Here is a 22914-nt window from a genome sequence, read left to right as displayed (position 1 = left end):
AGATGCACAATTCTAGTAGTTTTCTTCTCTGTGAGTACTCCGTGTGTCGTATTTGGGTTCTTTTCAGCTTTACCTCACAAAAAGGCATGTTGTAACTTGTAAATGTATGTAACAACACTCTCTTCTATCAATCAAAAGGTGGTGCTCCTACTAGTTACTCGAAAGTAGTAGTAATAGTAGTAGTAATAATAGTGCTAATAGTAATAACAATAAAGGCATGCAAATTGGGGTGTCAACAAGAGAGGTATGACAAAGTTAACATTGCCCATTCACTTCATCTCGAATTAGCAACTAAAATATCTCTGGTGACAAATGTTGGAAATATGCCCTAGAGGCAATAATAAAATGGTTATTATCATATTTCCTTGTTCATGATAATCGTCTGTTGTTCATGCTATAATTGTATTAACAGGAAATAGTAATACATGTGTGAATAAATAGATCACAAAGTGTCCCTAGCAAGCCTCTAGTTGGCTAGCTCGTTAGTCAATAGATGATCATGGTTTCCTGATCATGGGCATTAGATGTCATTGATAACGGGATCACATCATTGGGAGAATGATGTGATGGACAAGACCCAATCCTAAGCATAGCACTAGATCGTATTGTTCGTATGCTAAAGCTTTTCTAATGTCAAGTATCTTTTCCTTCGACCGTGAGATTGTGCAACTCCCGAATACCGTAGGAGTGCTTTGGGTGTATCAAACGTCACAACGTAACTGGGTGACTATAAAGGTGCACTACGGGTACCTCCGAAAGTGTCTGTTGGGCTGGTACGAATCGAGATCGGGATTTGTCACTCCGTGTGACGGAGAGGTATCTTTGGGCCCACTCGGTAGAACATCATCATGAGCTCAATGTGACTAAGGAGTTAGTCACACGACGACGTGCTACGGAACGAGTAAAGAGACTTACCGGTAGCGAGATTGAACAAGGTATTGGTATACCAACGATCGAATCTCGGGCAAGTTCTATACCGACAGACAAAGGGAATTGTATACGGGATTGATTGAATCCTTGACATCGTGGTTCATCCGATGAGATCATCATGGAGCAAGTGGGAGCCACCATGGGTATCCAGACCCCGCTGGTGGTTATTGGCCAGAGAGGTGTCTCGGTCATGTCTGTCTGTCTCCCGAACCCGTAGGGTCTACACACTTAAGGTTCGGTAACGCTAGGGTTATAGGGAATTGTTATATGAGATTACCGAAAGTTGTTCGGAGTCCCGGATGAGACCCCGGACGTCACTAGGAGCTCCGGAATGGTCCGGAGGTAAATATTGATATATAGGACGGATGGTTTCGGACACCGGAAGTGTTTCGGGCATCAACGATAACGTACCGGGACCACCGGAGGTGGCCCGGGGGGTCCACCGATGGGGGGCAACGACCCCGGGAGGTAAGGTGGGCCAAGTGGGGGAGGGAACCAGCCCCTAGGTGGGCTGGTGCGCCTCCCCACTCAGCCCAATGCGCACGGGAGAGGGAAGGGGGTCAAACCCTAGGCACAGGTGGGCCTTAGGCCCACCAGGTGGTGCGCCACCCCTTACCACCCTAGCCGCCGCGCCCTTTCCCATCTGGTGGCTGCCGCACCACCTAGGGGGAACCCTAGGGGTGGCGCACCCCCTCCCCCTCCTCCTATAAATAGAGAGGGGTTTTGGCCCTTGGGAGACAGACTTCTCCCTCTCCCTCGGCGTAGCCCTGCCCTTCTTCCTCCTCCTCTCTGCCGGTGCTTGGCGAAGCCCTGCCGGGAGACCTCGTCTCTCCATCGACACCACGCCGTCGTGCTGCTGGAGTTCTTCCCCAACCTCTCCCTCCTCCTTGCTGGATCAAGGTGCGGGAGACGTCACCGGGCTGCACGTGTGTTGAACGCAGAGGTGCCATAGTTCGGCACTAGATCGGAATCGCTGCGAATACGACTCCATCAACCGCGTTCTAGCAACGCTTCCGCTTAGCGATCTTCAAAGGTATGAAGATGCTTTTACCCCTCTCTCGTTGCTGGTCTCTCCATAGGAAGATCTGAATATGCGTAGGAAAATTTTAAACTTATGCTACGTTACCCAACAGTGGCAACCGAGCCAGGTTTTCTATGCGTAGATTCTATGCACGAGTAGAACACAAAAGTTGTGGGCGATGATTTGTCAAATTGCTTGCCGCTACTAGTCTTATTCTTTTTCGGCGGTATTGTGGGATGAAGCGGCCCAGACCGACTTTACACGTACGCTTACATGAGACTGGTTCCACCGACAGACATGCACACCGCGCATAAAGGTGGCTAGCGGGTGTCTGTCTCTCCTACTCTAGTCGGATTGGATTTGATGAAAAGGGTCCTTATGAAGGGTAAATAGCTTTGGCATATCATTATTGTGGCTGTCATGTAGGTAAGAAGGCGTTCTTGCTAGAAACCCAAATCAGCCACGTAAAACTTGCAACAACAATTAGAGGACGTCTAATAGCTTACGATGTTAGGGATTGTAGAATATGTTATATTGTATATATATGTTAGGGATTGTAAATGATTTTCTTCATTTTCTTATTAGCTAGTGTCAAGTTCTTTCTATATGTATAGTAGCTAGCGTCGATCAAGCACGGAGAAAGAGAAGTCACTTCTCTCTATTAGCTAGCTAACACAATATGAAACCACTAAATTAACCCTCCAAAACCCTCCACCCCCATTCAAAAAAAAACAGCTCCGGCCAGATGCTGACGCGTGGATGTCATTTGGTCCCGGTTGGTGTGACCAACCGGGACTAAAGTTCCTCCTGCCTGGGCTCCCCGCAACGACCACGTGGAGCTCCTTTGACCCGGTTCGTAAGCCAACCGACCCTTTAGTCCCGATCCTTTAGTCCCGGTTCCAGAACCGGGGCTAATGGGCCTGTGGAACCGGGACAAACGGGTCTTTTTCTACTATTGTGACCGGACGTCCTGACCGGGCATTTGAGACGTGTACGAGGGGTCCAGTTGTAGATGCTCTAAAATGGACATTTTTTTAATATATAAATGATCTTTCATTTAGTTGTGTGATGAAACTTGTCAACATACTGTTTAAAATAATCTAACTATCCTCGGAAAAAAATCTAACTATGAGATAATGTATACCGTGAACCGAAAGCAATTACCAAATTTTGTGAGGTCACTCTCATCACATGTGTGAGTAACTCAATATACGGTGAGGGCTACTTTTCGCTGGATATCTAATATCTTCATCGCATATATGCATGCAGCTAGTGTGAATTGGTATCATTTGGTGGTGGGAAAAAGTCCATTTTAAACCTTGAATTGGTAGTGCCTCGGCGATTCGAACCCTGAACTCGAAATCCCTGTCGTTTGTGTCCTGAACTCTTAGATCCTGGTCTAAATCTAACCTTGAGAGCGTTTCCAAACGGGTATTGCCGACGTGGCAGGGATTGCCGGGATGGGTCCATACGCCTGGGTTGATAATAGTGGGCTGGCCCAGTTCAGCCCCTGTCCCCTGCTTCGTTTCCTTCTCTCCCTGTCCCCTGCTCTTCCTCCACCTCTCGACGACGACAATGGCGACAGGCGGTTTCTCGGCGACGCAGCGACGGTTGTGACGACTTGAGGACGCGTCGCACAAGCAGGTACTCCTCTCGATGACCTCCTCCCCTGGTAGTAGTAGTTCCTGGTTGTTCCCGCATTCGGGTTAGGGTTTTTAGGTTCGAGTTTGGGGGGTTTTAGGGCGCAGAAAAGTTGCGATTTTTGTTGAGAGGAATAGGTTTATATGCTTGATTTTGACCGCATTGTGTGTTTATTTCAGTTTAGTTATGGACCCGACAGAGATTTTGAACGTTCGATTTCATATTGGAGGGGAGTTCACGCGCATTGGTCCAAATATGGACTATGTTGGGGGAGAAGAAGCAATGTCAGAGATTGAGAGGGATAAATTGTCTCTGCAGGAAGTGAAAGGTTATTTGCAAGATCATATTCAATATAAGGATTCGATGAAGTTATATTTTCTGCTTCCTGGGAAAGACCTTATCAATGGATTGGTGTTCCTGTATGATGATAGTGGTTGTGTTAAGATGGCTGATTATATTTGTGTTGGAGGAGTTGCAGATGTGTATGTGGGGTATCATGGAGAGGAAGATGATGACAACAGCAGTGGGAGTGATTATGAGGATGAAATTATAGAGGAGAGTGATAACTGCAGTGGTGATGAACCTGATGAAGTGATAACTGCTGTTGAACCTGCTGAATCTGACACTGATGTTCTGATTCCAGATGAAACTGGTGTGATCACACAGAGGCTTTGTAGTCCTATGAAGCAGAGAAGAAGCAGTATAGGACAAGTAGGTGTTGATCATGATGCACTGGCAGTAATTGAAGGTTCTTTTTCTCAGGTTTTGGATCCTACTCAAGTTGATCATGATGAAATGGCATTAACTGAACATGCTGATAAACAGAATTCAGACTCTGATTCTGACAGTGACAGTGAATACATTGGTCACACTGATGACAGTGACAGTGACTCTGATTTTGCAGCATTTCCAGCTAGGGTTTGGGATAGACTTAACTTGCCAAAAGACAACTAATACATTGCATTCAACTGTCAGTAAACAATCTTACTGCAGTAGAATTTTCCCAGCCACTAAACCTAGCACAAAGACAGCAAAAACAAAGACAACATTGTGATATTTCCTCTTCAGTGTGGCTATCTCTGCATTCTTCTCTTTCAGTTGATCTTGCAGAGACATAGCCAACACCTCTCTATCAATTTGAGCTTCAGGCACAGCCACAATTGGAGTGGCATCTTCAAACTGAGGAATAAACTGAGAACCATTCCCTCCACATCTCAGCCTACGCACTTCATCTCGCAGATCTCCAATTAGATCCCGCAAAAACTTCGGCAATGGATCATCATGCCATTCAACAAATCCACAACCACCATGTTGTTCATTTGTAGTAATAGAAATGAATCAGTGGGGAGGGAAAAAATAAGAGAAACACCATCAAAATAAAACTCACCATGGCATCGACGCATGCGTAGTACCTCCTGCCTGAGTTAGGAATGCTCCAGGAGATCCACCTTGGTGCCTTCCGACGAGGATTGCACCAGCAAAACTTTGCCGGCTCGTAAGCCATCGGGCTCTCCCTGTAGGGCACCGGCGACCTCGACTCCTCCCCTCTCCTTCCTGTGGCTCGACGGAAACCAGGAGCAGCAACAGCAGAATGACCCGATGACCACGACATCCCTGCGCCCTGCGCAATCTCCTCCGCCGCCGCGCCGCTGAGGATCCGCCGCCGCGCCGCTGAGGATCCGCCGCCGAGCCGCTCTGGATCCGCCGCAGCCGCCGCCGCCCCACCCTGTTTTCCTCTGGCCTCTATTATCTTCCTCTGCCTCGTCTCTCCCCGCGCGTCCCATCAGATATAAAGAAATCCTGGCCACGTCAGCATGTTTCCCACTAAAACGCTGTCAAGGTTAGATTTAGACCGGGATCTAAGAGTTCGGGACACAAACGACAGGGATTTCGAGTTCAGGGTTCGAATCGTCGAGGCACTACCAGTTCAAGGTTTAAAATGGACTTTTTTCTTTGGTGGTGCATGCAAGATTGCCTCATCAAAACCGTATATATCTGCCGGTGGCTCCCGGGAGCCAACTTCCAAAGTTCCAACTTCCAACTGCCAGCTACTGCCAAGTAGAATCGTACATTTGTACTACAAACGGCCAAGAAGATGCTCACGCTAGGCGGTGCAACTCGACAACAATAATGATGGATGCGCCGCCGCTGTCCAGCTTTGTTCGATACCGTAAACACACGTAGATACATCGAATCACACCACACGTGTCCGTCCGGTGCAACACACAATGACGCCTTTTGTGTAAAAAAAATTAAGATCCATAGGCATTAGCATCCAGGATTTTCTATGTGAGGCATCAAAAAAATCCAACTTCGATGGGGTTGGAACCCTGATCGCAAGGTGAGCCACTACCCACGGTGGCGTATCTAGGAGGTGTGTCGGGCGTGCCATGGCACATCCAAAATTTTAGAAAGCATGTTTTTACCATATAAAAATTAGCAGATTTTGAAGACACATCCAAACCAATTAAAATACATCTAACATTTTAAAAGTATGCACACCCTTCATTTTAATTCTAGCACGTCACTGACTACCCACCCTTACAAGTAGGCTACAACCTAGACCTTCCTTTTGTATACGAAAGGAGAAGTAAACCCATTTTGAGCCGTTTGACAACATGCCCACAACTATCGCCCGATTTCATTTTAAAGAAATCTTGTGCGGCAAACTAAAACATAGGATTATGAAAACATTGTATTTACAACAGCTAAGAAAACTTTGTAAGGTTTGGCTGGGCTGGGTTACCTCCAGACTGCATTTTGAATGTGATTGCCGACGACATTCCGAACTTCTTTTAATTCAATATAAAGCGGCAACTTTCCCTTAAAAAAAGGTATGAAAATGTTATGTCTAACCTTTTTATTTTTTGCCATGGAATTTCAGCGGTCGGCCGGGAGACTATGGTGGAGACGAGCGTGTGTTGGACACACGAACACAACACGGTAAAGACTTGCAGGGGCATAAGCTAGCCAGAGAGATCAAGACGTGCACACAAGAAACCAACCAGGTTTCAGACAAAACAACGAAATAATCACCCCGAAGAAAATATCAGCATGCATGCATGCATGCAGCATGTACGAATAGGAACAATCTCGATCAGACCGACGGACCGGCCGGCGACCGGTAGCTCGCTCGCTAGCTCTGGCGTGCAAGGCAGTGACTCCTCCACGGTCCATGCGACGCGCCCTCGATCCTCTGTCGCTGGCGTCCGGGTCGACGAGATTCCCGCTGGTAGCTGACTTGCGCGCGCGCGCGCGCATGTGTGGCGGGCGACGCTCGGCTCGACGTGGCGAATCTGTGCGCGCGGGCACGCGCACCACACGCACACGCACACGCACCTTGGCCGCGACCGCGACGGCGTACGTAGTGCAAGATACGGATGCGCGGCCAACCCGACCCGACACACAAGAAAGATTAGGAGGAGCTAGTGATCCGCACGGCCACGGCCACGGCCACGGCCACTTTGGTTGATTCCTTGGCGTTGGTGGTAACAAGAGAGACGATACTCGATCGATCGGTGCCAAAAACAGTTCGTCGGGTTCGATCGGTGACAAAATTACGGATCGACACGGACGATTTTACCTCTGCGCAATCCTATCTGCGCCTGTGGAATTCCCGCCCTGCCTTTTGTTCCGTTTTGTTCACGTACGCAACCACACCACGTGCGTAAGGGGTTCGAATTTGAAAATTATAGAGTATACTTTTTTTTAGCATAGTATACATACGCAAACGGTCGGATACATGTGCATACACTTAACTTTATGAACGCACGCACGTGCAAATCAATCTGTGGTTGGATGGTTAGAGAGACAGTGGTATCTCAGCCCACCAGGGTTCAAATCCTGATGCTTGCATTATTCTTAGATTCTTATTTTAGGATTTCCGGACGATACGCTTTCAGCGAAAGGAGACATTTCCGTACTTGAAAATTACGAAGTCATCATAGGATATTACAGTCTCTCTAATCATAATTATAGAGTATATTCAAGATGTACATAACAGGCTACGCGAGCTGCTTCCTCTGTTCCATAATATAAGGCTACGTTCCCTTCAAGACCCCGTATAAATGAGTTTGAACCATCTAAATTGTTTTTTTGGGATGAGACAATTCATCTTCTTAAGGTCATACACTTTTTTTTTCAACCGGAAACATTCAAGTACTTTATAACCAAACACGCCTATTTTTTATCGATCCTAACCTATCTCTGGTCACCAGCAACCAAACACATCCCAAGATTTTATTACAACCAACATATGAGTATATTAGTTGTAATAACATTGTATGTTATGACACTGAGGGAGTAATTTCAAAGTCATCTAAAGAGGTTAGTGGCTCTCAAAAGGAAGAATATATCTTATGTTCACACTAGAATATATTAAGCTCGTCCTCTCGCCTCTGATAGCTAGCAAAGGATGTGTGCGTGCCCCAGATATTTACAAAGTTTATTTACTCCAAGCTTATACTTCTTCTTTATCTCGATCCCCTAGTGCAAGGCTTGCATATGCTGAAAGGCCATTGGTTATCATCAACTTTTTGGATCTTGTGTTGGATTGGTGCTTAACATGCATTTTTCTATTTGGATTGAATTTCTGCTGGATTTTTCGGTGGAGAAAGTTGTAGTACTCATGTGAGACGTAGGAATAATTTAGCTAGTCATTTATATGGCAAATTATGATGTTTGGCATAGGTTGGGTCCAGCGAAAATACCGCCTCCTAAATCAGCGGCATTTAATGTGGATCGGATGGAGTACATGAATTACCTTTTCATTGTTTATATATGAGCAATACACATGATTCCCTGGCGAAAACAAACATGCATTTTTCTGTTTGTCTACTCCACTTCATATTTGTTGCCAACATTGACATATATCGAGTTACGGACAAGAAAAACCTTTTTTCTGAAAGAATGTTATGTCAAAGGGTAAACTAAAATGGCATCTTATTAATCTCCCAAGTTATGGGTAGACATGGGATAATTTTTTTATACATACATTCAATGTTGTTATGGATATATGATAAACTGAATCTGACCCTGTTTCAAGGAAGCTCTCTTTACTAAAAAAAAGTCATCGACATGTGGTGAAAAGGCTTCAAACCTAGAACTACAATTAAATAAACAACTATATGGTGAAATATGAATAGAAATTTGAAGGCATTGGTATAATGCCTCATTCTCAACCACCTAACACAATTTGTTCATTTATTTCAGTAAGGGGCATTATAAAAAGTTTGAACAAACAAGTTAGAAAAAGCTCATACAAGAGAACCCAAACCCGAAAAGAACTAGAATATAGTCTTAGGGCCTTTTTCCCACGGTGCAGATATTTGGAACGCGGGTGTAGGCCCACAAGATTAGGCAAAATTATTTTAAAAGTAAAAAAAACTCAAGTAATATGAAACTTGGTCGGAACAAGCAATGTCTAGTGTAGCACTCACGCGTAAAGTTTTGCAACAAAATGACTCGTGCGGTATTGCTCGCGAAAAGGCAAAATTACAACTACAAACTATGTGAATAGTAAGCTTAATATAATATCTGCTTTGTTTCTGTCCGTTCAAAATGCCATGAAAGTCACTTTGTTGCGAAAATTTACGTGTGAGTGATACACTAGACTATGCTTGTCCCCATAAAGTTAACCTTTTTTATTTATTTTTACTATTATTTTTTTGCAATTCAGGTACATGTGCACCCATGTCTCAAAGTGTATTTTCTCTTTCTCTGATAGTTATTTTGCCGGCAACTAAGCTTAAGCCATTTATGCATAACCCCCTGCAAGCAAGAACTAGGTCCTAGTCCTATGTGTTTCCGCCTATATGTTATGTGATATACAATATGGTTGGATGTATATGTTGGACAACTTCATACAAAAGAGGGATAAGGATAATCACCCGCTAAACACTTTCCTTATGATAAAAGTGTTGACATGTACGCATATTTTGGATCTCACACAACTACTTAAAAATACTAGTAGTACAAATAACCCCTTCAAAGTTGATGTGAACTGGCATGTGGGTGGCATGAGAATAGTTCCACGTTGTCAGTAATCTACTGCCATAACTCATATAACCATTGCTAGAATGCCAAGATTAGAAAATTGATCATGCAACTCTTTGGATTCAACTACCTCATGCAACTTTTGCATCGATGACCTAGCTTTACACGTCAAGTTCTATGTTATGCAATATATAATAGAACCGTATGCACAAGTTGGACAATTATGGATGGAAGGGGTTATATACAACCTTGTCAGGTGCACTCTTTACTTTTTTTTTAGAAAAGAAGGAATACCTCCGACCTCTGCATCAAAAAGATGCATGTGTCCCCTTTATTAATGAAAGCAACAAATAGTATACGGTTCAAACAAGCTCATAGAGAGCTGCAAAATAATCCAAATGCAAAAAAAAAAAGATGCCATTACTTACTATGAAATTATTGTCAAATATGAGTTCATGGGTTTCACCCAACTATTTGAAATTACTGGCAATGTAACGGTAATATAATATACTAGCTCGATACTATTTGTGATTTCAAGTAACATCACCTAATAGGTAATAACATGGACAAAATCACTGCCATACATGAACCGTGGACCTATTTTAAAGTTGGTAGTACAACATAACCCATCTAAAGTAAATACCGAATGGCAGCTTGGTTGCACGAGAATAGTTCCATGTTGTCGTCGGTGACTGCTACAAATGATAATGTAACAAAAGATTTTTTTTAAATGATAGCACAATGCATCGGATCATACCATACGTAAGTTTGATGTCGATGACCTAGTTTTGTGTGCCGACTTCTATGTTATGCGCTATTAAATACAATCGGATGCACATGTTGGACAACTATACACGGAAGGTGGGATTATTGACGTCGTGTGGTACACTTTTTACTTACGACAAAGTACTGCCAGATATGAATTCGCGGATCTCACGCAACTATTTAAAAGTATCGATAACAAAAAACACGGCGGTTCGATCCTATTTCCGACTAACAGGTGGGCCTCATAGAAATAGATCCACATTGTCAGTGTCTCAATGACTCCTACAACTCATAGCCTAACCTTATAATATCTTCCAAAATGCCACGGGCGACTATGCATGCACGCTTGCATGATGCGAGGGAGCCCCAGGCCTGCAGGCCCTTTGCACCTTATGAGTTCACAGTGTCGTCATTCATCGAGAAGAGATCCAGCTAGGTGGCCTGCCCTAGAGTTGGTGGCTCCATTGCATGTTACATGTAGACACTTCCTTTACGAAAAAGAAACTATTGCTCCGTACTGTAGTCAAGTTGCCACCGATTCGATCGGAGCACCCTAGCTTCGAGCTGTCTAGCTCGTGAATAGTTTCTGCTTGATTCATTTCAGAAAAGAAAAAAAATCTGCTTGATTTAAGTTTTTTCTTTTGCATGGAATTCAGAGCAGAAAGAACACACAAATAGTGTATGACAAAGGTACATAGGTGAAGCACACATATAACTGAAAACACACGGAAAAATTACGATCCGACGTACAAGTTTGAATGGATTGCGGAACTTGTTCACATTTATGTTGTTTTGATAGCCCCTATATATTTTTAATTAATTAGGTTGAGGACCTTTTCAACGATGTTGTGGTATCTTAACCGTTGTGGATTTTCAAAAAGTCTCCTATGCAAAAAAAGGAAATCTATTACTAGTACGCAACAGAAAAGGTCTCCTACCCACCCAAATGAAAAAAAACAAGCCGATGGTATTGTTTTATTATTATTTCTGTGTGGAAGGAATCATCCCAAAAGAACAATTTGCTTGATGGATGGATTCTTAGGATACATTCCAAATGCATCGTCAATTACAGTAATGCACATTGCTGGGAAACAGGCCAAGTTCATGCCATAATAAGTTGCTACTACTGAAAAGCTTACCACACACTCACGATGGCAATGTCGCCATAATTAGGATCATGGTGACACCGGGAATCTCTTGGTGCCGACAAGACCAGTATTAAAAAGTGAACCAAAACCCAGACCGCACAGCAGCCCTACACCACTACTGCTCCTAAAAAGAGCGATCGCCAAAATATGGAACACAAAACTGTTCAAGTTACAGTGCAAATATGCAGCAAAACCCACCTTTTTTTTTTTTTGGCTTGCTGCTGCTGCTGTAAAGCTGCTCAGCTGAATATATGCAGCACTGTACTTGTCGATAGATCACAAGGCTTTAATTGTGTGATTGCCGAATATATGGCTACACACTCTTTGCCACCTGAAAGCACTGCAGTGCGGCGTGGTCTACGTCTATAGTGAGAGCTTGGACTTTGCCGAAGGTGCTTGCTAGCCACATCGATCTAATTCGGCACTGTTTGATTTAAAAACAGAATATTTGATCTGGTATCAACGATCGATCATAGAATGTCAAACTGGCACTATAATTGTTACTCCCCCCCCCCCCCCCCCCCGGTCCCATAACACAGAGCGTTTTTTACACTGTGTCAAAAACGCTCTTGTATTATGGGACGGATGGAGTAAAATCTAAAGGGTGCAACACACAAAAATCTCGGCTCCTGTAAGTGGAAACGTTTCTTTTTTACTAAGGGAACGAGTCGGAATTTTCAGTAGCACGTATACGTAGTAAATGCAGAAAAGAACTGTTCCCTAAAAGAGCAGAAATATAGTTCCTTTTCCTCTGACAAGATTTGCACCTGAGTGATTTTGCTCTCAGCGCGTATATGCTCACATATCTGAAGTTCTGAAATCAAACTGATCTTGTCTCTTTTATTCTTTTAGAATCGCTCAGATCCTGTTATGTTTGATGTACTGGCCATCTCTTAGCTGTTTACAACAAACAGGCTTATTTCTCGCTCAGTTCTGAGAAAATAACCCTGCTGTGACCGTAAACGGCAAACCCCGAAAGGAATTCATAGCCCTACCACATCAACCTGGTCTGGGCATCCAAATTTCAGGAAATGCCAAACTACCAAGGACACCTGTGAATGAATTAACAGTGCCAAATAGATTAAGTGACAGCAACACGTCCAAATGTCTCAGTTTCAGGCTAACAATAATAGAGTGCCAGTGAAGGCAACTGGCAACTACCCTGGCTGGCTGTGAGTCGCTGATTTTGGCAAAAAAACAATCTCATGTCACGATAGTCAAGCGATGCACCAAATGCTATGATCAACTACCTTTTATTCTGGCAGTGATTGGTCTGAATCAAACAGGAGGCTACAAATGGAGGCGAAAACGCGACAACTCGGGGTGAAATTAGCGTGTGCCCCCGGAGCTTTCTGAATTCCGGCACCTACCGGTCTAGGGTTGCTTTCTCGGTCGCTTGCTTGCCGCTGCGTTTCCCCGTCTTCTCGCCGCCTCTCCTTTTGCTTGCCACTGTAAGACAGTAACAGCCATCCGATCTGCAAGTGGTTGCTCCTAGGCCCAAGCTTGGCTTCTTGGCCCTTGGGAATCATTGGAAGGCACCCAAAAAAGACGGGCGCTAAAGGTGCCCATACCGGAACCATTTGGGCTTGTTGACTTTGCCCACACACTCAAAAACGGGCCAATCATCCCGATATTTCGCTCAGGCGTCGTCGCAGCCGTTCGCTCGCACCCTGGCTGAATGGAGCCTTTAGATGAAAGGATCGAAACAGGCGGAAATATTCTGCGTTGATCACAGCCGGTCGCTGCGACTTTCGGCGATGAATGGGGTGCGTGGACAGCTCTAGCTCAGATGAAGGCATTGTATTCTGGAGAACAAGATAGGGGCAACACGCAGAGCCTTCTCGCCTCGCCGGATGAGGCCATGGCAGTTGCTGTCTTGGCCTTCTGCTGTGACCTGATAGAATTCTCCACTCGCCAAGTTGCAAGTAGGGGTCTTGGGGAAGGAGACGTACCAGAATGGTATGGGTGTTGCTTGTATGGACACAACAGATGGAGAGGCTTGTGGCCTGCACAAGTCTTGCAAGACTATGACACGGAGATGTTTCTGACGTCTCGGAGACTTCAGACCACCATTTGTCTTTCTCCTGCAAAAAAAAAAAATTAAACTGATGCGGGTGTGCATGGTCTAAAAATGTGTGCTTGGATTTGATTCCCTGACAACGACGACCAACATTAAAATGCTATCAAAAAACCTTGCCCCTGCAAATACGGCGCGTGTAGGGCACGCGCACGCGTGTACGTACGTGTATGTTGTGAGTGTGACGTTCATGTGGTGTGTTCATCCACACAATCTCTTAAAAGTAATAATTGACCCATGGTGATACACCTATGCAAGTATACTGATGATTTTTTTCTCTATAATTGTCAAAATGAAGTGGTGAACGGAACTTATATTGCAGGTTAAATAGTCAAAGTTCAGTGCAAAATAATAGTATTGCCAGCAAGGTAATACTGAATTATTTTGTGCTCACAGTTGCTTTGGTCAGCACCTATGTCACTTTTTTTATGTGAGCACAAATGAAGCAACTCTCCTACCTAGGCTCCTAGCTTCTCAAACAGCATGGTAGTATTATCAAAGTGGATAAGAGTTTATTATCCAAAATTCTCTTCTAAAAATTGATCCTTTAATGTATCCAAATAAAATTTACACTGTCCCTGGCCCCGTGGTTTTCTTCGATAATAAATAAACCATGTCACAATTCTTGAATGCCAAAGAAGAAGCGCCATTAATAAGACTATATCCAAACTTTAAATCTGATTAAAAAATTGCCCTTTACCGCAACGGAAATGTTGGCCTGATGATTGATGCTGGTTGTGGTTAGATCAAACTATGTTGTCTTATTCTACCTACTGTTAATGTCCAAAGCATGTCCTTGTGCATATGATGAAACTAGACCTGACTTAGTCTATGATGTTATCCAGAAAGATCTTGTTTGATTGAAACCTGGGTGTATCACAATCACAAAGCCAACAAAAAAAAGTTTTATTTGCTAGGCATCATCAAGAGAAGCTCACATGGTAGAACAGTCTATGTATCTGTTTATAACTATTTATTACAGATGATGGGGACCATATAATTGACCTTCCCGTTGCTTTGTTTCGTTATATCCAACAATAGTATCACTCACCCAGTATAATAACGAGATTTTTTTTTGTAGAGGATAGTCTAGTGAGAATAAAATACAATTGAGTGCAATCAGTTAGAGATGAGACATTCACATTCATTTTAAGCTTTCACTGTCGAAGGAAGTCAAAAGAATAAAATAACTTCAGATGTTAAATCCCATCTTGCAACATTTATTTTTCCTTCGTGTTTTCAGGGGATTTCTTTGCTAGTACCCTTATCATCTTATGTGGTGTGAAGAGAGGGCTTTGTGAAGGCCAATAGGAGCAATTTAATCCTAATGGAATATGTAACAGAAACACCAAGCATCTATCCAAAGCAAACAAGATACGCTGGTGGTAACGTGAGGACATATTATTCTACAGACAACATCATTTACTGAAGCAATTTCTCTGATTCCTTCTTGCGATTTCTGATATGGTTATGCTTAATTCGAGATACCCGTCGTATAGAACCTTACAACCGTCCACTGTTATACAATTATACCAGTAAAAAGAGAGTCGCATCGATCCGTGTCTCAGATACGGGACACGTCTGCAGAATGAGTTTGGGAACGGACATAATGACCTTAACTGAAACACCATTGGTTAACAGGATGGGATCGAATTTTACCCTCGTTATGCTTCATCATAATGACCTTAATTTCTGTACTAGCAGAGCTTGATAATATAACACTTCGTATGATATGATGCCGTGACATTCAAGAATGGAACTCCATAGAAGATATTATGTTGAGAAGCAGACAACAAGTACAGATAGCAATGATGTTTATTGGCCTGTATGAATATGATCACTGAGAGCCTCACGTTACAAGAGTCGAGAATGATATGGAAACGGAGCAGTGAATGAAGTGATGCTCTTCTGTATGCATATGGAAACACATCAATGTCATTGTGCGTTATCTTTAAATTTTCCTACACCAATATGATCTAAGGCCATTAGTATCAGCTTGCTCTGCAAAGGAACATGCCATCAAATTCATGACTTAAGAATAAGCAACAATGTCAGATCAAAATTTAGTAGGGAAGCACTCATTAACGTGTATTTGAGTCTCAAGCTCAACAACTCAGATAGAAAAAATAAAGAAGTGTGTCGCGATCTATAAACATGTACTCCCTCCGTTCCAAAATAAGTGTCGCAAATTTAGTACTCCCTCCGTCCCAAAATTCTTGTCTTAGGTTTGTTTAGAAATAAGTGTATCTAAATACTAAAATGTGACTAGATACATTCATATATAGACAAATCTAAGACAATAATTTTGGGACGGAGGGAGTACTAAGTTAGTACTAAACTAGCGACTCTTATTTTGGGACGGAGGGAGTACTTGGGAAAGAAAACGTGTCCCTTGCAAAAGGAAAAAAAAAATCTCCTGTCCCACCAGTCACAAGCACATGAATTTTAACTATTACCATCCTAAAGAATCAAGTAGCACCGAAATTAAGATATCTAATAATTCAGTGACGTGCTAGTTGCGGTATCACACAATGATAACTCAATGGCACAGAAAGCCTTACCAGACTACTCCCTCTGTACCTACAATTATTTAGGTACAGAGGGATTAGATATCTTCGTGAAGTTTAACATTAAAGCTTCACATGCTGGTGCACCATCAACATGTGATTGTGTTGTCTCACCACTCACCACTCGATTCGATAATCTGGGTGCTCCTAGAATTACTTGCACAATATTTCTGCAGCCACCTATCAGTCTCCCAAATTACATGCATAACACTTTCCCTTGCAGCATACCGGTGCCCCTCGAATGGGAGAATCACAAGACGGCATGGCACCCCATGCCCTTTCAAAGCATTATAAAATTGACTTGACTGCAAAAGTATCGCAATATTTCAGTCCTAGATAGTAGTAACTACAACTGTAGGATAAACAAAATGTACAGAACCCGTAATACCCCTGAAGCTACCGTTGCTACCTGCATTGCTGTTGTTACTTTGCTGTCTTCTTCTCCATGTATCAGTAGAATTGGTTTCTTGATTTTGTTAGCTAACATGAAAGGGCTCATCTTAATATATGTATCGGTAGCCTCCCAGAGCGTTCTCACCTCTTTCTGCAAGCAAAACACGTGGAGAAATCAACAAAGGCAAGTCAACCTGAACGCATGGTGTGCAGACAATGCAGTGGTGTTTAGGCAAGTCCACCTGGGACAGGTGATGCAACTTTTGAGTTATGATCCTTGCTTAAATGAATGGGCAGAGCTGAACCTGAAAGCCAAATGGAGTCAATGTCCTGTTGTAGGCTCCGGAGCGAGCAATTCCGCAGCAGAAAAGGTGAGGCGCATGTGCCAAGAGGTTAGCAGTCATAAATGCACCGTATGAATGACCGCCCACAGCAATTTTATCAGGGTGAGCAACCTGAAGAACGGGATAAATTTATATAATCAAAGGTCTCAAGTGTAATGCTTGAATTACATTGTGCATGACTGGATTATACAGATTTGAGATTTTTTGTGAGGTGCTTAACTTGAAGCACGACTAATCCAAAAGAAGGGTAATGAAGCAAGTACGGGGAAACATAAATACACAAAGATGGACATGCAAATATGAAACAATCTGTGTGAAACAAAGTAACTGACAATATTACCCCTCTTCTTATGATTTCATTTACCGCTGCTTCCGCACTGGCAATCAACTGCTCAATGTACCTAGAAAAGCAATAAATCACCCGTCTAAGTGAGCATCATATCTAGTTAACTCATGACAGCAATAAGGTATGTTTCAACTGGATGATTATGTGTTTAATGTAGCAGTATGTGAGTACAATATTTCTATGAAGTAGCAGCACTAGAAGTTAAAAAGACGGGAAAGTGAATAAAAAGTTTAACCGAATAGGTAGAACACTACCTATCATTTGCCTCCTGGTCTCCTTCACCAATTATAGGGATTGTCGGGTCAGCCAAAATTGCAAACCTGTAAGATAAGATACGGCATAAAGATAAATACAAACATAAATGACAGTACCTTAAATTGCAAAAAGTATGCATAAAAATGAATTAAGAAAAAGATAATACCCTCTAGCTAACCAAAGAAGAGGAAAACTGTTGTTAATGCGTGCAAATTTATTGGGTGAACGGCGGACTTGCCCAGCAGCCTCTCTGCTTTTAAAGTCTCCAGGATAAGACCAAATCAAGCATGCAAGAGGCCCGTCTTTCGATGGATTATAGCCTGGAGGCAGATATAATGTAGCTGTAAGTTTAACACCATCATCTCGCTCGTATCTAATTATTTCTCTCTGCAATGATGCCAGCTGAGGATATGGATGGGGATAACTAGTAATCTGGACTTTCTTTTTATCAGGCCAGATACTAACATAATATTGGGTAGCTTCTCTCCTCGACTCTTTCGATATGAGAAATTTTAGTTCATTTAGCTGGATTTCACATTTAGGATGGTATGACATCAGTGCAAGAACAGATTCATAGTACTTGTCTTCGCCACTTTCCCATATCCGCTCTTTCGCTCCCGTAGTTCTGTAAAAAAGCAAGTTGAGCCCCACGTTATGTTAACAGATTCAAACAATCGCAACAGTAGAAATAAGAGGTGGAGCAGAAATGATTGAAAGGGATCAGCAATTTCAGCATACATGTTTAAGAGATCAAGAAAAGGGACGCTTCCTTTTGGTGTCGCACCCTGTCCCTTCATTAGGATATAGGTCCCTTCATAGCCTGTCTTAACTTTTGCAATGACAAGAGTGCCTGTGGGTGTTCTGCACATCATTGGAGAACCTGGACTTGAGTAAGCATCTTCAGAAGATCTATCAAATAATAATCGTGGGCTAAAATCATTGAAATCAGGAGAGATAACCCATGTTCTTGTTCTGCGTGTCTTCTGCCAATATTCATATACCAGTGCATGCAATCCATAGCACCAAGAGATCCTTCTGCAGATTTGACAAAAACATGAGTTGTAGTGTAGCATCATAGACATGGGCAGCTGGAGAAAGTATGCCAGAGTATTTTAAGTGCAGGGTAAAAACAACTAGGCTAAGATTATTTTTTTACAAGCTACAGTTTCAATGCCAAAATTAAAATCTATCTCCATGAACATATAGGTGAAGCTAAAGTAGTGTTTCCATTGTAACATCATGAGAAGAAAGTGTTATCGCCGCAGTAGTTCAATACCTATACCGAAGGTCAAGTTTAAGCAGGACATGAGGTTTCTCGCCATTTAAAGGCTCGGCAGGTTCCATGTAAACTATATCACGTGGTGAGACTTCAACGTTTGCATCTCCTCCATCCTGTGCCTCCACCCTTGGAAAATATCAGATGTGATTTAAAAACATAACAGTGGTCCTCTATTATAGTTAAGCATGTGTGGCGTAAACAACTAATGTATCATTAGTATAGTGATCGCCTTTCTACAAAAAGAAACTACATCACATACAATTAGGTCATGACTGAGGTCGGAAGGCAAAATATTGTTCACAAATGTTTTACTCCCTTCCTAATTCCTAACTTATTTGAGGTTGCCTATCGCAGGTAACTTCTGACTAGTAAACCAAATCTAGAAGTAAATAATTTCATCCCTGAGCTCAGAAGAATTTCATCAAGTGCATAGATAATGTAAGCAACAAATCTGGACTATATATCAGAAGAAGACAACTGCATAAATATGTGAATACATAACCACCAAGTGCAACAAGGAGGCATAAATTCAATGGAACTATAAATACCAAGGAAATGAGTTTACCTAGTATTTTCTTATCAGAATTGAACATAGTATCATTTTTTAATATAAACTGCATTTGTACATCATGAATTAAACGACTAAGCCTTCTGTGACTCACCAATATAATGTTGAAGGCATGTCAGGCCTCCACCTGATTAAACGTTTTCCCCTACGGACGCTGTTGGCTGCAATTGGAATATTTTCAGCAAGGGGTAGATCACAAACTTCACGGACAAATCTGCCATGAACTGTCCATAACTCAACCTTCTTGGGGAACCTTTTATACGCAACTATAGAAGAATATGGCTTGTGAACAGAGGCAAGCATCAAGTACTTTTCATCTGGTGAAGGATTAAGGGAAGTATATATAGCAGGGGAAGCTACTGGCTTCACTATCCCAACCAACGAAACCAGTACTAACTGAGAAGTGGCATAGTAATCGAACAATTCTTCATCATGCAAATCTTTCAACATTTCTTTTGTGGCTCTCATCTGAATGACATTTTTCTGCTCATTGGAGCGAATCCTTGGACCAAAAGGAACCAATGGCTTCTTTGGAGGATCACCACGTGATGACGGAATGGTGCAAACCAACAGGGTAGAATGATCCACCCACACAAATCTGTATAAGATGAGTGTTAATTTATGAGAGAAACAAATAACAGAAAGACGGCTCACCTGAAAAAACAAAAGGCACTCACAGCTCAAAAATAGCATTCAATCTTATGTCTGTTTGTTTGAAAAGTGGCCGAGCTTCTCCAGATTCTGCATTAGCAACCCACAATACTAAATTGCTGTCACTGCCCGCCTACACAAGTCATGAGATGCATCAAATAGACAAAAGAATCAGCAACATAAATATCCCCCCAAAGGGTGCTCCCGTTTCACATCTAAAGCATCAGCTAATCACCTCATCTTCATAACGCACAGTGAAGGCCACGTTCTGACCATCTGGTGACCTGAATTTCACAAAGACACAATAGGAAACAGTTGAGAAAAAAGGACAGCACGCCATAATTCGGATGTACACTAGAAGAGACACACTGAAGAATGCTGGGGAAAAAAATACCATGTCACGAAATTAATCTTTGAACCATCTGTATATCCATGGACCACTTTCTCTGGACCCAAACTTCCATCATCCATCAGCAAATGGATACTAACCCCAGTATAAAAGGACCTAGAAATCAGTCAACTGTTAACTGTAGGAAGGTTACAATAAATACTTATGCTCGCATATTATCTGGAAATGATAAAAGTGGTGTTGCATACATCCGACTCCTCATGTTAGAACCGGGATCGATCCGTATGCCAGCAAGTACTTTATCGGGTTTTGCGAGCTCGGACAATGGAGGCATAGCTCTACGTTTCAGGAACATGATCCTATCTCGCCGAGGGGAGAGATGGTAACTGGGGTTCGGTGGCACATCCACAATTTCCTGGATTTCCTTTGGAGGGAGACGATATCCTGACACTGCAGGTAGACGCATCATTGACAAACTGGAACATGGTTCTGCTATTTAACTCTGAAGTCTGAACCATCACTCCCGTTAATAGGGTCAGAAACAAATGAAAAGGCAAAAGCAGTATGTTTCTTGGCTAAACTAGAGAAGATTAACAATTCTGTTCCCCTGAGATTACAGGGCATCTGAAATTCCAGACATTTAGTACAAGATTAATCAAGGAGATTCGATGAGCTGAGTTAACTGAACATTATCAGAACAAACAGGTCAGGCGACTAAAATTCAGCACGCGAAACAAGCGAATCCACGGCCACTACCAAGACACCCAGATAAAATCCCCGCGGATACATGATGATCAAGTGAAGCACGCGCACCTGCGCCGTCGTCCTGCGGAACAGGGCCGGCGGGCAGGGAGCCGGCGGCGCACATCGCCGTCGCCGAGAAGCCGATGGGGCTGGCATGGCCCCCGTGAGGCAGGAGGCGCAGGCGCCGGCGGGGCGGAGCGGAGGAAGGTGTCGCGGCGGCGGCGGGATTGGCACAGGCGAAGCATAGGCGCTGGCCCAACCTCCGAGGCAGCATAGGGGAAGGCCCGGACCGTAGGGCGTGTAGTTGCTCAGTGTTGTGTCCGTGCTGTGACTGTGGCTTGTGTTGACGAGGGCAACTCCTCTCCAATGCAGATTTGGTCCCATTTTTCTCTTCGTTTGGATCAGGCGAACGGTGTCTGATCCTGTTCGTGTTTTGCTGGCCGGTGCGTGACTCCAATCGGTCGACGCATTTCGTGGCGCGACCAGTATGATGCCGTATTTTTTTATAAACTGTGCATACAAGTTTAAACATTGCCCAACTAAATGAAGTTTAAATAATCATATACTGTGCATTAGAAAAAACATATGCCCAACCAGATCATTCTGAAGTTTAATGTAAGTTTCTCAATTACGCATTTATGATGAAATAGATGCAGTGTCGAGGCGAGGAAGTGTGTGGATGTGGGAGCGGCTAGAAGTGAGAGGCCGCGACGACGATGGCGTGGCCGGAGGTGTTGGATGTCGAGAGAAGGGGAGAATGGGTGATGTGCCACCGACGGATGGGTCGGGAAAGGACAAGGATGGGTGTCGAGTGTGTCTCGCGTCAAAACAAACTTGGTCAAATTTGGGTTGGAAATGGGTTGCCGTTGGATGAAAAGCGGGATGATGTCCGTTTGCGTCAGGGCGTCGCGTCATGATTTTTGTCTGTTTTAACCCAAAGAGACGCGCGAGGGTAAAATGTGCCAGGCGCGTTTGAGATGCCCGGCTTCTTATGATGTTATTTTATTCCAAATGCTAAAGGAGTTATTAGAGCATCTATATCCGGAATTGCAATACAAGAAATATATCAATTTATGACCTTCTCGCGGTGATCCTAGAAAAATGATCGTAAATCTACGACCATTTGAGACTAATTGGCCGTAAGCTGTTCAGGTGGCTCCAAACCCTAAATCATAACAACCATTTTGGTCAGAAATGTCATAAATTTCATGTAATGGCCGTAAAGCAGACATCACCGGTCCGTTGCCTTATTTCTAGTTGATCACAACCAATATAGATTGTTATAGCCTTATAAATTGTGATGTATTGCTATGACTAGGAGCCGGCTCATCAGTTTTGCTTATGTGTCATGTTCATGTTTTAATTTTTCCCTATGTGTCATGTTCATGTGTAAAGTTTTGCCCTAGGTTCAGAAGCAGCCTACATTTATGTTATTCCCAAAATTACCAAAAAATCTCATAAATTCTTTGGATCAGATCTTACTCACATATGTTAAAAATTGTCCTTTCCTTGTTAAAAATTAATTCAAGAATATTTATTTTCCTATTCTATTCAAAACAACACATTGTGAAGAAAGTGCTTTTTATATTTTCTTGATTGCCCTCAAAAAATTCGGGCACTCTTTCTTATCCAAATCATTGCCTCATGATAAAATGCAGCTCTATTTGCTAAGTAAATTTGCCTCAGCTAGAAGTTTTGTGAAGGCAGTACTAGCTAGACATATAATAATGAGTTGAATTATTGCCACATTTTCTATATACCCAAACAATAGCTTTTCACAAAAATTTAGCCATGTGAGCGCACCATCCAATCTTTGTTTCTGGTAATATTTCCAGTTTATGA

At 42.9% G+C, this 22914-nt stretch overlaps 1 protein-coding gene across 4 annotated transcripts; it reads right to left on the bottom strand.

Moving 5' to 3' along the window:
* Window positions 1–12558: 12558 nt before the first annotated feature.
* On the bottom strand, window positions 12559–21426 carry LOC123424645 (probable glutamyl endopeptidase, chloroplastic). Of its 4 annotated transcripts, none has more exons than XM_045108283.1 (16): window positions 21142–21426; window positions 20577–20778; window positions 20374–20484; window positions 20215–20263; window positions 20006–20112; window positions 19423–19926; window positions 18758–18886; window positions 18220–18516; window positions 17648–18106; window positions 17481–17546; window positions 17221–17281; window positions 16842–16991; window positions 16553–16687; window positions 16265–16448; window positions 16138–16156; window positions 12559–13583 (listed from the first exon to the last, which is right to left on the bottom strand). In XM_045108283.1, the coding sequence occupies exons 1-16, from the start codon at window positions 21344–21346 to the stop codon at window positions 13280–13282; spliced, it is 2982 nt and encodes a 993-aa protein (XP_044964218.1). In that variant the 5' UTR covers window positions 21347–21426; the 3' UTR covers window positions 12559–13279. The 4 variants fall into 4 exon arrangements, with proteins under 4 accessions (XP_044964218.1, XP_044964219.1, XP_044964221.1 ...); XM_045108286.1 differs by lacking the exon at window positions 12559–13583 and adding an exon at window positions 14998–15577 and having other exon boundaries at window positions 21142–21425; XM_045108284.1 differs by lacking the exon at window positions 20577–20778 and having other exon boundaries at window positions 21142–21408.
* Between the last annotated feature and the right edge of the window lie 1488 nt (window positions 21427–22914).

Source organism: Hordeum vulgare, chromosome 2H (assembly GCF_904849725.1).
Source record: "Hordeum vulgare subsp. vulgare chromosome 2H, MorexV3_pseudomolecules_assembly, whole genome shotgun sequence".
Taxonomy (NCBI): domain Eukaryota; kingdom Viridiplantae; phylum Streptophyta; class Magnoliopsida; order Poales; family Poaceae; genus Hordeum; species Hordeum vulgare.
This window is presented reverse-complemented; position numbering and strand designations above follow the sequence as displayed.